The sequence below is a fragment of the Saccostrea cucullata genome, unplaced genomic scaffold, assembly GCF_032062105.1.
Source record: "Saccostrea cucullata isolate Sc308-1 unplaced genomic scaffold, CSIRO_AGI_Scuc_v1 ctg799, whole genome shotgun sequence".
Taxonomy (NCBI): domain Eukaryota; kingdom Metazoa; phylum Mollusca; class Bivalvia; order Ostreida; family Ostreidae; genus Saccostrea; species Saccostrea cuccullata.
The window spans coordinates 58,119-75,285 of NW_026918155.1; the positions used below are offsets into that span (position 1 = coordinate 58,119).

Below are 17,167 nucleotides of genomic sequence, written 5' to 3' on the forward strand. Positions count from 1 at the left end.
TACTCTGAAGTTGATATCAAAAAGACGCTTGAGTTTCTGATTGACAATATCTATGTGGTTTTTGGATACCAGGCCTGGGGGGTCATAAAACTTAGGCGAGCTCACTTTTGATATCAGTCTCAATTTTCCGCTATACGTTCCTTTGGAAAAAGTGAGACTGAGATCAAAAGTGAGATTGTCTAAGTTTTATGGCCCCAGGCCAGGTCTTCCAACAATCTATTGGAATTTCCATGGGTACCAATTGGCTCCGTTATTGGCAGACCTATTTTGTATTCATATGAAGCAGAATTTGTGCAAAATCCTATGCGTGAAAAGAAGAAAACACTTGCTGTGGCCTTCAACTCGACATTTAGATATATCGACGACGTATTAACAATGATAATTTCCATTCCTACATTGATACGATATATCCTGGAGAGCTTGAGATAAAAGATACCACAGAGTCTGACACATCTGTTTCATATTTGGATGTTTTACTTGAAAATGACATTAATGGTAATTTAACAACCAAGATGCGTAATGAACGTGATGACTTTAACTTTTCTATCGTCATCTTCCTTACTTATGCAGCAATATACTTTCATCACCTGCATACAGAGTGTATATATCTCAATTGATTCGAAACGCAAGAGCATGCTCTACGTATGAACAATTTCTAAAACGAGGTAGATTATTGACAAGCAAGTTGATGAAACAAGAATATCAGCAGTCTCGTTTAAAGTCATCATTTCGCAAGTTCTATGGTCGATACAACGACCTTGTCAGCAAATACAATTTATCATTAAGTCAAATGCTGACTGACGTTTTTCATACTAATTGTTAGTCCATTATTTATACACTGAATTGAAGACGGATTTTTTCCGTTATTTCCCGATCATGACAAGGAGCATACGGCGGGTGTGACCGGTCAGCAAGGGATGCTCACTCCTCCATGGTACCTGATCCCATCTCTGATGTATTAGAGGTCCGTGTTTGCTCTGCTCCTATTTTGTATTGTTTTATGGACTTTGATATTGAATAATGTTCGTTATCTCCATATCCCTCATTCAAAGGTTCTGGTCGATGCAGATGCGTAATTTTTGACATTTTAGATTTTCACCCATCTTCTCTCATGTGCATACATGTAGAAATATACCAAAATTTGAATATAATAGTCTTTATGAATGTTGTCCAATTGATCCTATTTACCAGAGCATGTTTTGAGTATAAAAACTTTCTACTTATAAAAGTTGATGTTACAAGATATCAAACATTTTGTTGCAAATATACAATATACAAGTCGAATATTCACTGACATTTTTCATGTAGATTGATACATGTGATAAGGCAATGATATTCATACTGAATCGACGTTTTAATGTTGAAAAAATTAAAACGAAATGATATCTGATAATTTATTTTTACCGCATTGTCTACGGACGGCGGGTGTGACCTGTTCACAGGGGATCCGAAGTTTACTTCTCATTGGCAGATGTACAGAGTGTAAAAAAAGGACGATACTTTTTTTAAATGCTCTTCCTTTCTAAAATAAATGTACTTTATTTAAATATATGAATCACACATATTCTGGATTTAAAGTGTTTCTTTTTCAGCTCTTCCCCAGCTTTGATGTTTTAGATGTGAAGCATTCAGGAATCGGTTTCCTTGAGAACAATCCCTTCGATGGAGTAATCAAAAGATGATCTAAAATTAACCGACTCAGAAAATGCACATGGTCATTACTTTATCCACTTCAAGTCAACCATCGTGTCAACCACATACGGTTCACTTTCAAAATGAAAACATAACCCAATTAAAGAAAAAAAGTACCGAGAGCACTTTGAAGAAGTGCTTTTGTTTGAAGCGTTTTCCGTCATTGTCGTCCTGTCGACAACTATACAAAAACCAATCTCTCTTCCTTCCACAGTCATCGAATACAACGTCCATGTCGATATACCAGTGATATAACAGCAATGTTTCAGCTGCTGGTTTTAACGGTAAGTGTGTTACAATACGTATTGATATGTAGTATCTTTCAAAGATAATGTAGATGCTTCCTAATTGTAAAACTTTTTTTGCACGTGCTTTCCTCTCTCCCATACATTTCGGTTTTCTGAAGCATCCAAGCTACTGGACTTTTTAAACATTTTGTTATTTTTTCTCAGCCATTGAATTCTTAAATATTTTTAATGCATAAACAGGTTTTATTTGCTAATTTGCACAAAATATTGAACATGTATACTGTTTAAAGATAGAAAGCGTGATACTTATGCATGTATTAATCTATTAACATCCATTGTATAAATACCCCAGGTATGTGACAGCATTGTGCAGTTTGGAACATCATAACCACAGATGTGAATGTTCCCTATGGTAGCATTTTCTATTTGATAAAAAAAAAATCTTATCAGTATTAGTTAACAAATATAACCAATTTTTTTTTTTCAAAGGCATAGTTAAAGCTACATGTAAAATGAGGACACTTTTGTGGTCCCAAAAATCAAATCTATAAATATGCCAACGAAATAGAATACATGTCTGTGTCATTGGCATACATATTTTAGACTATACTTGCAATTAATGATGCACTTAGGTATCTAGAACAAATGAATTAACATCCAAGAGGAAAATCTACAACAGGAAATGAGTCCTTCTTGATGAAAACCACTGCCTGATGATACATCTTAGAGAAAAATAGTTATTCTCTGTGTGCTATAATGATGTATTATTATAATAATTAATTAACAACAATTATATAATTTATTACGTACTAATTCTGCCCATAGGCAATTCACTACTGCAGATGTACAATAAATTCCTTCCCTATTAGAGTTTTTGGAAAGTTAATCTAAATTTAGTCTTACATGAAGGTGTTGATGACTGTTCAATGTGTTCACTCTCTTCTGATTTAAATTGAAATTACTGTCTGAACGAAATTTTGGAGCGTCTTTCAACAAATTTATTTTGCAAAAAAACCATGGAAAAAGGTTGCAAACTTTGATCAGTTTTATAGAATTTAAGTCGACTTATATGAAAATACTGCAGAAGGAAACATGGAGATAACAAACAGTATTAAAGAGTAAAAGTCCATTGAAATAATACGAATCGGAATCGGAAGCAGATCCAGAGCAAACTCGGCCAACGAAAACCTAAGGCCTGGGGGTCATAAAACTTAGACGAGCTCACTTTTGATCTCAGTCTCACTTTCCACTAGTTATTCCTTCAGTGAAAGCGAGATTGATATCAAAAGTGAGCTGTATAAGTTTCATGACCCCCACCCCATCCCACCCCCAGCCAGAGATTGAATGCAAGAGAAAATTATAAATGAATGCATCTGTAAATGCATTGATGGGTTTTAACAATATCAAAAGTATGTTTGAATTCTCCAAGTAACTCCCAATGCAATACGCCGATGGTCATAATTCGATTCCTATAAACAAAGCAGGCAACAACATTGTCTTCGTTTGTAAGGCTCATTATATAAATTGTATTTTAGAAGAACTTGGTTTTAAATCTACAAGTGGTAATCTTACTTATACTCATACTTCCCTTTCTAAGGAAGAAATTCTTCAAAATCTTGTCAGTTTTAAATTTTTTTAATATTCCGCAGAGCCAAAATGAATTTGAACTACCCTACATGTATTGGATTCCGAAACTTCATAAAATCCTTACAAACAAAGATATATCGTGGGTTCCAGTAAATGTTCTACCAAGCCTCTTTCGTTACTCCTCACTAAGATATTGACAGCAGTGAAGGAAAAACTTTAAGAGTACTGTGCTACAATATATTCAAGGAGTGGTGTGAATCAGATGTGGATACTCAAGATTTTACCAAAATCAACAGCTTAAAAACTTACGACTTTTCAACTTTATACACAACCATACCCCACGATAAATTAAAGTCCAGGCTTTTTTTATATCATTGACAGCTGCTTTTTTCAATAAAAATGGAACTCGTAATTCACTTACCTGGCCATTAGTCATTTGCAAAATTATTTTGTTAAGGACATACGCAAGGTACCTTACCTACTGAAAATTTTTCAAGATATTCTAAATTTAAACTTATAATGCCATCACATGTTCTTAGACAAAAATCAGCATGCGTTACCAGGAATTTCGAAAAGATATCAAATTTTGATGATCTTTGCATTATTCCAAGAAAAATGTACAAAAATTACAAAACAAAAATTCCAGATTTTTTTCATCAAAAATTGTTTCAAAAGAAGTGTACAAATTCACATATAGAAATTAAAAGTATTGCACACTTCCTTCTTGAACTCATTCCAGAGAAGTCAATTTGCAAAATTATTATTAAAACACATTCTGATAGCACACACAAGTACTCTGAAGTTGACATCAAAGAGAGGCTTGAGTTTCTGATTGACAATATCTATGTGGTTTTTGGAGACCAGGTATTCCAACAATCTATTGGAATTTCCGTGGGTACCAATTGCGCTCAGTTATTAGCAGACCTATTTTATATTCATATGAAGCAGAATTTGTGCAAAATCTAATGCGTGAAAAGAAGAAAACACTTGCTGTGGCCTTCAACTCGACATTTAGATATATATGGACGACGTATTGTAAATTAACAATGGTCATTTCCATTACTACGTCGATACGATATACTAGTATCCTGGCGAGCTTAAGATTAAAGTTACCACAGTCTGACACATCTGTTTCATACTTGGATATTTTACTTGAAAGGGACGCTTATGGTAATCTAACAACCAAGCTATATGATAAACGTGCTGATGACTTTTCTATCGTCAACTTCCTTTACCTATATAGCAATATACCTTCATCACCTACATACGGAGTGTATATATCTCAGTTGATTCGATACGCAAGAGCATGCTCTACGTATGAACAATTTCTAAAACGAAGTAAATTATTAACAAGCAAGTTGATGAAACAAAAATGTCAACAGCCTTGTTTAAAGTCAGCATTTTGTAAATTCTATGGTCGATACAATGACCTTGTCAGCAAATGCAATTTATCATTGAAACAAATGCTGACTGACGTTTTTCATACTAATTGTTAGTCCATTATTCATACACTGAATTGACAACAGATTTTTTGTTATTTCCCTATCAAGGAGCACACGGCTGGTGTGACCGGTCAGCAAGGGATGCTCACTCTTCCATGGCACCTGATCCCACCTCTAATGTTTCGGAGGTCTGTGTTTGCTCTGCTCATAATTTGTATTGTTTTATGGACTTTGATATTGAATACTGTTGTTATCTCCATATCATTCTCCATCGCCATGCTGCTGAACAAAATGAAATGGCATTAGTTTTACTTTTGCAAGATCACAGTTAAAACTGCACCTTTCAGTTAACTGAATGATTACTGAGGGTTTTAAAAGGTGACTTAATGCAGATCTATGCTATTCAATCTCCTTTAAGTAAACTACATGTATTACCCACCTTTCGTGAACTGAATTACAACATATACTGCTTCGTTGATTTCCTTCTAAAAGAAGTCGGAAAAACGAGCAGCACGTTCCATTACATTTTCTGATACTGTAAACGAACTTTTTTCCACGGGGTCATAAAAAGAATTTTGGAATCCGCGTGTAGAAAATTAAACAGACTGTCACTTTATGCCTTACATTTATATTAAGTACGCGACAAATTTCGGAAAATTTGTGAACGCGTACATTAAATTGTCTACAGTATTTAAATGATGACATTGTTCCTAAGATGGTGGAACCCCATCTTCATTTTTCTGATTTGCTATTAAGATAATTTGGGAAATATTCAAATTAAAAAAGGAATAACAATTTCTAAATAGTTTCATTTCTTCTTCACACATATTCAACGTCTACTTTGTATAATTATGTGATTGAAGAAATCATCCCCAGAGATAAAACGTGAAACTACCAACATAATGAAAAGTAATGTATGTCAATATATAGATGCAAGACTTATTGTAGACGTTGGCGTTGGCCGCTGGGTGCTCTGGTCAAATGTTGGAGGAGCTGAAGAAGCTAGATATCTCCCCCGAGAACATAGAGGGTGTGGAGCAATACACTGACCTAACCATAGACGAAATCATCACACAGGCTCTAGGGGGGATCGACCGTAAGTAATACATTGATCTGACCATAGACGAAATCATCACTCATACTGTAGGAGGGATCGACGGTAAGTAATACACAGATCTAACCATAGACGAAATCATCACTCATACTCTAGGAGGGATCGACCGTAAGTAATACTCAGATCTGACCATAGACGAAATCATCACACAGGCTCTAGGGGGGATTGACCGTAAGTAATACACTGATCTAACCATAGACGAAATCATCACCCAGGCACTAGGAGGGATCGACCGTAAGTATGGCAAAATGTTGACACTGAAGACTGTTACCAGGAATATTAGTGCAGAATTATACTTAGGTTGCACAATTGTGGAATTAGCTGTTGATAAAATGTCCAGAAAAATTACAAAAAAAGTCGAAGGAAACTTTAATCACTTTGAGAACCCCATAACCTAGAAAATTATGTACATGTATAAGAATGTTTCATTGCACACCAATAGCACACTGAATTAACATTACGTACTTGCAAGTGATATGACTGGAAAAAGTATTCATTTTATTTATTCCTTTTACAGTAGCTGCTCAGAAGATGATCACCCCTGGAGGAAATATTTTGGCAGAACTGGATATGAACCTAACGGAGGAACAGTATCAACTCTTCTACAGTGCTCCAGAATAGTACAAAAATCTAATAATCATTTATCTATTTTATATACTTTATATACAGTATCAACTCTTCTACAGTGCACCAGAATAGTACAAAAATCTTATAATCATTTATTCGTTTTTTTAAATAAATAGATAAAAACTTAAGTGACAAGGGCATTTCTGTAGAAATTAATTTGATTTTATCTTTATGTTTATCATATTTAATGTAATCAAATCATTGTTATTGACATTGTATGCAAATTATGTCCGTTGCTCCAGAAACCAAATAGCTTATTTTTTTCTCTAGTTGGTCAGAATGTTAATTGTAGATCATTAAGGAAAAGATGTTGTGTTATACTTTCTATTTTTTTACTCTAGTGGTTCTTTAGAGATGATGCCATATTTTGAACAAAAGCGAAAGAAAAGGAAAGCAGTGAGGAGAACAGACCTACGATGGACAGATGGGGTCATGCCTTATACTTTTGCAAATGGACACTTTAGTAAGCTACTAATTAATATATCATTAGTTTATTGGGTGTTTTTGTACTTGAAATTAAAGTGAAAATCAGAAAAAAAATACATCTATTAAAATTCCGAATGGCGTCAATTCATTATATTAACATATTCACAGTTTTGGATGTTGGATGTTCATTAGACATTTGTGGTTTCAGTGTTTGAATAATTCTCGAAGATCTTTGTACGTAAAAATATATTTTTTCTTACATTTTTATTTAAAAAGCAACAAAGGAATTGTACATCATGAAAACAGCAATGAGAGAATGGGAAAAGTATACCTGCATCAAATTCCGGGAAAAAACGAGCAGCGATGTCAATTTTGTTCGCATTCAGAATGGGCACGGGTAGGCCCTTTATAATTATTATACGTGCGTACATGAAAATAATAAAGGATAATGGAAGTGCTAGATTGAGATTGCTAGAAATTGTTTATTATAATAAATCATCATTGAAAACCTCTTATATCTAGATGCAATTCACAACTTGGAATGGTTGGAGGAGAACAAATCCTAAATCTAGATATCAATGGATGCCGATGGGTAAGAAATAGAACATGTTCATTATATATTTTCAAAATGCCTTGAACCATGCCTTCAGTGTTAAAAACATTAAGTGAAATAAGAGGGTTCTGGTGAAAGCATGTCAACGGTTAAAAAAAACATTTTGGAGAAATCAGTGGGAATTGATCTCAGATTCTTAAAACGTTAAATGTTAAATGTTAAATGTGAAAACGTCAGTCAACGCTTTTAAAGTTAACAAAATACTATATTTTATGCAAAAGGAAGCAACAACATGTATATGTTAGAAAAGAAAATACAAATCAATAATGTGAAACTTAAAAAAAATTGCAGATATATCTTTTTTCTGCGCCATTGTTCAGTAAATATATATATATTCTTAAAATGTACATTCAAAAAGTATGTTAGGTTCAAAAGTTTGTTTGAAATGTATGTATAAACTTATATATTTCAGCATTTGGAGTATGATTTTCGACAAATACATGTACATATCGAAGTGAAATGAAACGACACTCTGAATATTCATATTCCTAGAAAATTTCAAGCTATAATCATAAATCACTTTAGGAATCACCGATGTACCTTTATACATTATGTATATTTCATTTCATTCGACTAATCAAGAAAGGACTTTACCTGCACGAAATTGGCCACGCCATTGGTCTTGTTCACGAACACCAACTTCCAAACCGAGATGACTACATAGACATCATATTTGCAAATGTTGCTCCAAGCATGCGCGTGTGGTTCCAGAAATACAGGACCAGAGAAGTTAACCAATATGACGTCAACTACGAACTGACGTCTGTTATGCATTATGGAACAACGGTAGGCATGGGAATGTAAACATATAGTTTAATGGCACCGGATAAATACTTTTTTGATCAAGTTGAATACAATGTTGAATGTCTCTTGAAAATATACCAGTGGATATTTACTAAATGTTTGTCCTTGCAGGCTTTCTCTTCAGACGGGAGGTCTACGACTATCCGCCCTAAGAATAAAACCTCAACCGACATAATAGGCAAAGTGTGGAAAAAAGAGCTAGCCTTCAGTGACGTTAAAGCTGTCAACCGAATGTATGAGTGCGCAGGTACAATAATCTAAATTTTTTTATTATCTATAAAATATTAACACATTAAGGAAATATGAGACAATTAATCATGAAATCGAAATACTAGGAGTAATATAATAAGAAGAATGTATATATTTGTTAAAATAATTGAAAAGCTGGAAGTCTTGAACTTTTTTGTTAAGTTCTTTGAAACTACATGTATTTAAACATAAAATTAAATGAGCAGCAATGGCAAGAGGATATAATCAAATCAGCATTAAAGTTTGCTTATGCACGTATTCTTGTGTCTGAAACTACAAGTCTTCTTGTAATCTCTATTAAAACGCGTCCTTTATTCCGTTTGTAAAATTTTTCGATACTATCCAAACTATTTTTAGCACATTGTCCTAAAACCATCAAGTGTATTCGAGGAGGATTCGTGGACCAGAACTGTAAGTGCATATGTCCTGATGGATCGGATGAGTGTACAGCACCGAATCCCGGAGAAACCCTAAAGACGAACAGACCCAGTGGTGAGAATATATCAATCTAGTACTAAATTCTTAAATTCTATAGTTCAAACTAAAAATAATACTAAATAGTTTGAGGTAAAAGTGATTTATCAGTACATGTATCAATTCTCGATGTTAATTCAAAAAATATCCTGAGGAAGAATTGGTCGATATCTATGAACTAACGTTACGTATCAAAGAGATAAAAGTGTTGATTGAAGGTAAACTTCTTTACCTTTTTCAAGGCATTGGATATATAACATCTACATTTTTCTCACTAGCTAAGTCATATAAATAAGAAACACCTTAGCTTAAAGCTGTGATTAGCGGGTTGCTAAACCTGCAACAATTCATGCTACTAGTTTGTAACTTTACTTAACGTCAAAAATGTTCCTAAAAAAATCACTGGCATACATTTGAGTAGGCAAATGCAACATTTAACCAACGCTAAATAAACTGATTTAATATGGTATTAATTTAAAAAATCATTTCGTTACTTTGCTAAAATTGAATAGAAGAAGGAATCAGTGTTACTAGTCATTTATTCATTTCACCAGACTGCATCAATACCTATAACGACTGGCAGTGCCATGTGTGGGCCACTCAAGGCGAATGTGACATTAATCCGGACTTTATGAAGGTGTCCTGTAAGAGGGCGTGTCGAGTCTGTGGGCACGAAGAGGAGGAAGCTGGGGGTAATTACAGAAACGATTGTTACTAAAAATAGAGCAAATGCAAACAGGAAGTCCTGTAAGAGGGCGTGTTGAGAGTTTGTGGGCTCGAAGAAGAGGAAGCTCGAGGTAAATACAAAAACGATTGTTACTGAAAATAGTGAAGATATAAATTAAATTTCCTGTAAGAGGGTGTGTCGAGTCTGTGGTCACGAAGAGGAGAAAGCTGACCGGAGGTAAGTACAGAAACGATTGTTACAAAGACTGTAAAATAACCTATTAAAACTATCCTATAGTATCTGAACCAGAGTACACAAAGGTAGTCAACGTGTATGAAAATATGATGAAAATTTGAAAAATCAGATTTAACCTTAGAGATTGACGACATACGAAATCAGGACCTGGCAAAAACATTGTAGAGCATTGGACTATAAAAATATAAACCCTCAAAGTTCATGAAAAGGATAACAAAACTGATTCCAAGTTTTCATGTTAAAAACATTCTAATTGTACGCACAAGTACTCTGAAGTTGCCATCTAAAAGATGCTGGAGTGTCTGATTGTCAATATCTTTGTAGTTTTTAGAGGTCTTCCAACAATCTGTTGGAGTTTCCATGGGTACCAATTGCTCCCCGTTATCGGCATACCTATTTCCTATTCATATGAGCAGAATTTGTCCCAAATATTATACATGAAAGGAGGAAAACTCTTGCTGTGGCATTCAACTCGACATTTTTATATATATATATATATATATATATATATATATATATATATATATATATATATATATATATATATATATTATATACGACGTACTGTCAATTAATAATCATGGTTATTTCCATTCTTATGTCGATAGATATATCCCGGTGAGCTTGAAATAAAAGATACCACATAGTCTGACACATCTGTTTCATATTTGGATGTTTTACTTGAAAATGACATTAATGGTAATTTAACAACGAAGCTTTGTATAAACGTGATGACTTTAACTTTTCTATCGTCATCTTCCCTTACTTATGCAGCAATATACCTGCATACAAAGTTTATATTTCTCAGTTAATTCGATACGCAAGAACATGCTCTAGGTGTGTACAATTTCTAAAACGAGATAAATTATTGACAAACAAGTTGATGAAACAAGAATATCAGCAGTCTCGTTTAAAGTCATCATTTCTTAAGTTCTGGGTTTGATACAATGACCTTGTCAACAGATACAATTTATCATTGAGTCAAATGCTGACTGACGTTTTTCATATTAATTGTTAGTTCATTATTTACACACTGAATCGACAATGGATTTTTCTGTTATTTCCCGATCATGACAAGGAACACACGGGGGGTGTGACCGGTCGGCAGGGGATGCTCATTCCTACGTGGCACTCTGATGATTTGAGGTCCGTGTTTGGTCTGCTTCTATTTTGTATTGTTTTATGGGCTTTTGAGCTTGAATACTGTTCGTAATCTCCATATATTCCATTTAAAATATAAAGGTGTACAGTTTATCATTTTTTTATAACCTTATCCTTCATCAGGACCAAAACCCGTCCGTTTGAGAGACATCCTTCAATTTGAAAGAATTTTATATTGAGTTGTGAGAGGTCATTGTGAATTGCTAAGGTAAATATCAACTATTAACAATTGGAGCAGGTTGAGTGTTTACAAAATGCCTTTCTTTTAATTTGGAAAGTATTTTAATTCTTCAGAAAACCACGTGGCAGCATGGTCCTGGCAATGGTTTGGATTGTTTGCTAACTTATTTCCAGGGGATTGGGCTATGAGTAAGATATTAATTTAAACATTTTAAACACAAACAATAATTTACCATACCTATTCATTTTTAATAAGATTAGTTATTCATGTTAATCTTGTTAATTTTCTTCAAAGGTGACTGTGTTGATCACTTCAAGAATGATAAATGTCAGGAATGGGCCAAAAACGGTGATTGTATTACAAATGCCAACTGGATGGGTAGATTCTGTAAGAAGTCCTGCGGCAAATGTAACTCTGGGCCGAAGGAAACGCCATGTAAGCTCAAATAATCACTACAAATGATATGGCATAAAGTAGGAAGGATACCAAGATCACTTCATATAAATATAATACTTTTTATTGGATATTTTGGGAAAATTTAAGATATGCCAAGATGTTAAATTCTAAAACTGTTTAGTTTTCGAGGAGGTGTATCAAACACCAATTCAGTCTGAATATTTAAAGATGAAATGAACAATCATTTTCAAAGAATTATTTATTAGCTTTATTTTCTTGTTGTATATCATATAATTTACAGCGAAGAATTGCGTCAACATTGAAGGAGACAAAAGTTGTAACAAGTGGGCGATGAAGGGAGAGTGTATCACAAAGAAAACGTGGATGCATAAGAACTGTAGAAAAGCATGTCAGTTGTGTGAGGCAGCAGATGAAACAGATGATGATGATGATGTTGATGATAATGGCACCGAAAACATACCCAGAAACAGGGACGATGACGAAGATGGTAGTTAAAAATAGTAACAACATATCAGGACAAATACATGCATATACAAAAATTAATTCTAACATCCATTAGGATTAATGCTAATAATGGGTTCCAAGTACATGTAGGAATGGGAAACTAACACTTTATGATAGATATGTTTTACGATTACATAGATATCTTTTTTTAATTTAAACGAGTTTTTACAAGTTTTTTTAATTGTTCAATTTAATGTATTCTTTAGAAGCTCTTTCAACCCTGAATGAGATTTTCAAAGAAAAAATTGGGTAAAACCTTGTAAATCCACATGAAATACATCGTTACGTTACAAACCACAAAGGGCTACATCAAAATTCAATACACATAAATTCATAAATGGAATTTTTTCTTATTTGCGTGCTCATTCCTCCAGTTTATTATAAATCTCTGTTTTCAGTCGTAATTGGATGCCGTGATAAACACAATTCACAAGAGTGTGCAGGCTGGGCAAAACGCGATGAATGCAGAAGAAATCCAAAATGGATGATTCCAAATTGTAGAGAATCTTGTGGCAGATGCAAAGATGGTTAATTACTTTTGTTATCATTATACAGTATTCTAGTTCAATATTATGTCTCCAAAACAGAATTAATCAAGATATCGTAGGACATTTAAGTAAAATTACTTTATCGATAAATCTGATGCATTTCTACAAATATTTAAAGAATTATTAAAGTAACCTTAAGTCATTATATCATTTTCCTGATTAGGTGGCTGTAAAAATTTGTATGACGACAAAAAATGTAAATATTGGGCAAAAGAGAGAGAATGTTTTAAAAATCCTTCATGGATGAGAAAGAATTGCGCTGAATCATGTAACAGCTGTGAAGAACTTGATGGGTCACATGACACCAACAACAACGATGACGAGAACACAAGAAATAATGACTTTGATCAGACACATGAAGATGACATAGAAGTTCATGTGAACGATGGTGCGGCGACGACGAGAAGACCAAGACAAAAATACGAAGAAGATGATGAAGATGACAGTATGTAACATCAGTACGATAAATGAATGAAATTTTAAAGCAAAAGTCAAAAGAGGTCGAAGTATTAGTATAAAAAATTTTGATGAAATTTTTGATTTAAAATTAAAGCTTTTTAAGCAGTTTGGCAATTGTTTTGGATCAAACACGTAGGATTTTGTACTGGTGAAAAAAAATAAGTGTAGCGTCTCCATAAACCTATTTTTTTCAAATATTTAGAGATGATTTTGAATACTACTTTAAGATTCAGATCCAAACTGCAGTAATAAGCACAACGACAGAGATTGTGCAACGTGGGCAAAATATGGTCACTGTGAAATAAACCCATCTTATATGTCTAAGATGTGCCAGAAAGCCTGCAACAAGTGCGAGGAAGGAACCAGAGAGGACACGAATGAGAGGGCGAGGGACCCTGTAGTAGTAGATGATAAAGAACAGCGTGACGAGTCGTACGATGCTTCAACAACGACTGAGAATACACCAAAACAATGTAAGGCTGTCGCTAGAGAGGAGGGATTGTGTACGTGTTGGGGATGGAGGTTAGGGGTGGGGTTTGGAATAGTGACGGCAAACTTTCATTTTATTACTACCAACAAAATTTAGAATTCACTTGTAAACACCAAATTGTGATGTGATTAGTAAACCAATTATTCTCATAAGAATGGATCGCATGAAATGCCTTTATTTTTCAGCTGCATGTGAGGACTTCAACGAGAGTTGTCCTTCCTGGGCTAAAACTGGAGTGTGTAACACAAACCCAGTGTACGCTCTGGTACAATGTAGAAAGTCTTGTAACAACTGCAAGGAAGGTATAGCCATTTTTCCCTTTCGTTTGAAAAAAATAGTTTAAGATAAATTAACAAAAGTAATGGAACACATTATGAAAATATTTTTTTTTCTGAAAATGTAGTCTAAAAACTGAAACAGTGTATGTATACACATTTAGTAATGCTCTTTACATGTATGGTTCAGTACGAAGTCTACCTTATATAAAGATTAGTCTAGACTAAAAAAAATGTACTGATTTTTTCTAAAGGTAAAAAGGAAGATTTCTCGAATCATTTGTTTGTCACTCTGTAATAGTCAAAAAAAAGACAAAATGTTAAGAATCGTCGAATCTTGCTCAGATTATATGTAGTCATTCTTGGTAAAAAAAATAATTTGATCCTCATAAGACAATTTCAAGGTTAAATTCTATGAAACCAAAAAGATAAGCTGATAAGAAATTCTTTATTTATAAACTTGAATTGAAATTTATAATTGAATATTTATCAATAGAAAAAAAATAGTCAATAGTCGGTATGACTATGTGCTAGTCGAGTACTCTCAGACTCGCTATCATCCCTAGTAAAATTATAAACCATCAAATAATTAAGACAGAAGCTGACTGATTCTTTTTGTTTCAGTTTGCACAGACCAGCATACACTCTGCACACTCTGGGCTAAAAGCAACCACTGCAATTCCAACGCCGCTTATATGTTGCGCTACTGCCACAAGTCATGCAAAGTATGTTAAAAAGCATTTAAACTGACGATATATTGTTTTCTTTTTAATATCTTTATATTGTTTTCTTTCTAATATTTTTTTATTCAAATGAAAGAATGGTAAATATTGCAAGTATTTGCTTAATATAACAAAGTATGTTTTGTAACTTTAAGATTTATGGATTGAATCTATTGGTTAACTTTTAAAATTTGTATATTTTCAAACAATTCTTTATATGTTTATTCATTTGAATATAATATTGAAGCTTTTTTTCCTTATAATATGATAGCATCAATTACTTAATGAAAGAGATTTTGTAAATATAAATAATAATTATGTTTTTGACTATTTTGTATTTTCAATAAAGAATTTTATCTTTATATTTTCCATTTAATTCTACGTAACTAGATTTGACTTTATTGAAGTACATAAATAGATGACGATAATTTATAATGGTTTTATAATGGTTTGCGGAAAATAATCTTTGAAAAATTTGAAACCCACAGATTTTTATTCAAAAAGACCATTTTTGTAAATAAACAATTTTTCAAAACGCTACTCCTCCTACAGTTTTGGTCTGATTTCAATATAACTTGGCACACAAGTAGACTACACAAAGATACATAGAATAGTACATTGGTTTTTAATTTCAATGATCGGTGTTGCCATGGTTACTAAAAATAGAATTTTCTGTGAAATTCCTTTAAAACGCTACTCCTTCTACAGTTTTGGTCTGATTTCAATATAACTTGGCACACAAGTAGATTACACTAAGATAAAGAGAATAGTGCATCGGTTTTTAATTTCGATGAACGTTGTTGCCATGGTAACTAAAAATAGAATTTTCTATGAAATTCCTTTAAAATGCTACTCCTTCTACAGTTTTGGTCTGATTTCAGTATAACTTGGCACACAAGTAGACTACACTAAGATACAGAGAATAGTGCATCGGTTTTTAATTTCAATGAACGGTGTTGCCATTGTTACTAAAAATAGATTTTTTCTGTGAAATTCCTTTAAAACGCTACTCCTTCTACAGTTTTGGTCTGATTTCAATATAACTTGGCACACAAGTAGACTACACTAAGATACATAGAATAGTGCATCGGTTTTTGATTTCGATGAACGGTGTTGCCATGGTTACTAAAAATAGAATTTTCTGTGAAATTCCTTTGAAAATTCTACAGTTTTAGTCTGATTTCAATATAACTTGGCACACAAGTAGACTACACTAAGATACATAGAATAGTGCATCGGTTTTTGATTTCGATGAACGGTGTAACCATGGTTACTAAAAATAGAATTATCTGTGAAATTCCTTTAAAACACTACTCCTTCTACAGTTTTAGTTTGATTCCAAAATAAGTTGGCACACAAGTAGACTACACAAAGATACATAAAATAGTGGAATTGGTTTTTGATAAGTACAAACCAGTAGAGCTACAGTCTCGACAGAGACTTCTGGTTTAATTACGTACCAGTACGAATATATAAACTACGTAAAATCTGTCAAATTTGTGGACAAAAGACGTCTGAAGAATTACTTTCTTGAGCGCTTAGCTCACTAAATGATACCTACGCCTTCCATTTGATTATAATGGCAAAGTCCATATGTTTTGCACTAGGAGACCCGAAATAGTGTCAGATCAAAAAGTAAAATAAGAGATGCACAATAGCTTTATGTAAAAAAAAATCTGTGAAAGTATCATTATAAATTTTATTCAGTGGTATGGGTGGAGTTGCGGATAAGAGATGGGGTAACCCTTCAATATTATAGAAAGAAAGGCCGTGTCCATGTTTTGCTATGGGAAACTCAAAATGCATCATCCAAAGCGTAACTGATGAACGGACGGACATCTCGATCACTTTCATATAAAATCTTTCTCTATCAAAGCAGGAGGGGGGAGGGAGGGCAGATCTATGCAAAGCACAACTCATTTATTCCACGTGTATTTAAAAACACATCACGATCATTCATTTATGAAATGAATCTCACCAATAAAACATTTTCTTGTTATTGACATGTACAGGACATTCTTGATGCTCCAACATTATTATATTAGCCCGCTCCTCCCAAGATATACGTTCCATTATGACCTAATTATCGTTAATTCTTAAATATAAGTTTCTCTGACGGTTTTGATCTTTGGGGATGTCCATCAGGCTCTGAATTTAGGGGACATTTGTGGGCAATTAACGGTGTCCAACCCATGCATTACAGCTTCAGTTC

General features: G+C 33.5%; 1 protein-coding gene across 2 annotated transcripts; it reads left to right on the top strand.

Annotated features, from left to right (window-relative positions):
• The first annotated feature begins 1,808 nt into the window (after nt 1–1,808).
• LOC134258341 (uncharacterized) lies at nt 1,809–15,317 on the top strand. Of its 2 annotated transcripts, XM_062740866.1 has the most exons (18): nt 1,809–1,976; nt 5,918–6,065; nt 6,601–6,703; nt 7,052–7,173; nt 7,413–7,533; nt 7,659–7,728; nt 8,332–8,535; nt 8,665–8,800; nt 9,160–9,294; nt 9,831–9,968; nt 11,654–11,728; nt 11,835–11,975; nt 12,238–12,444; nt 12,860–12,988; nt 13,173–13,454; nt 13,696–13,941; nt 14,144–14,260; nt 14,858–15,317. In XM_062740866.1, exons 1-18 carry the CDS (start codon nt 1,953–1,955, stop codon nt 14,965–14,967), a joined length of 2,508 nt encoding a protein of 835 aa, XP_062596850.1. In that variant the 5' UTR covers nt 1,809–1,952; the 3' UTR covers nt 14,968–15,317. The 2 variants fall into 2 exon arrangements, with proteins under 2 accessions (XP_062596850.1, XP_062596859.1); XM_062740875.1 differs by lacking the exons at nt 1,809–1,976; nt 5,918–6,065 and adding an exon at nt 6,240–6,317.
• Nucleotides 15,318–17,167: the final 1,850 nt, after the last annotated feature.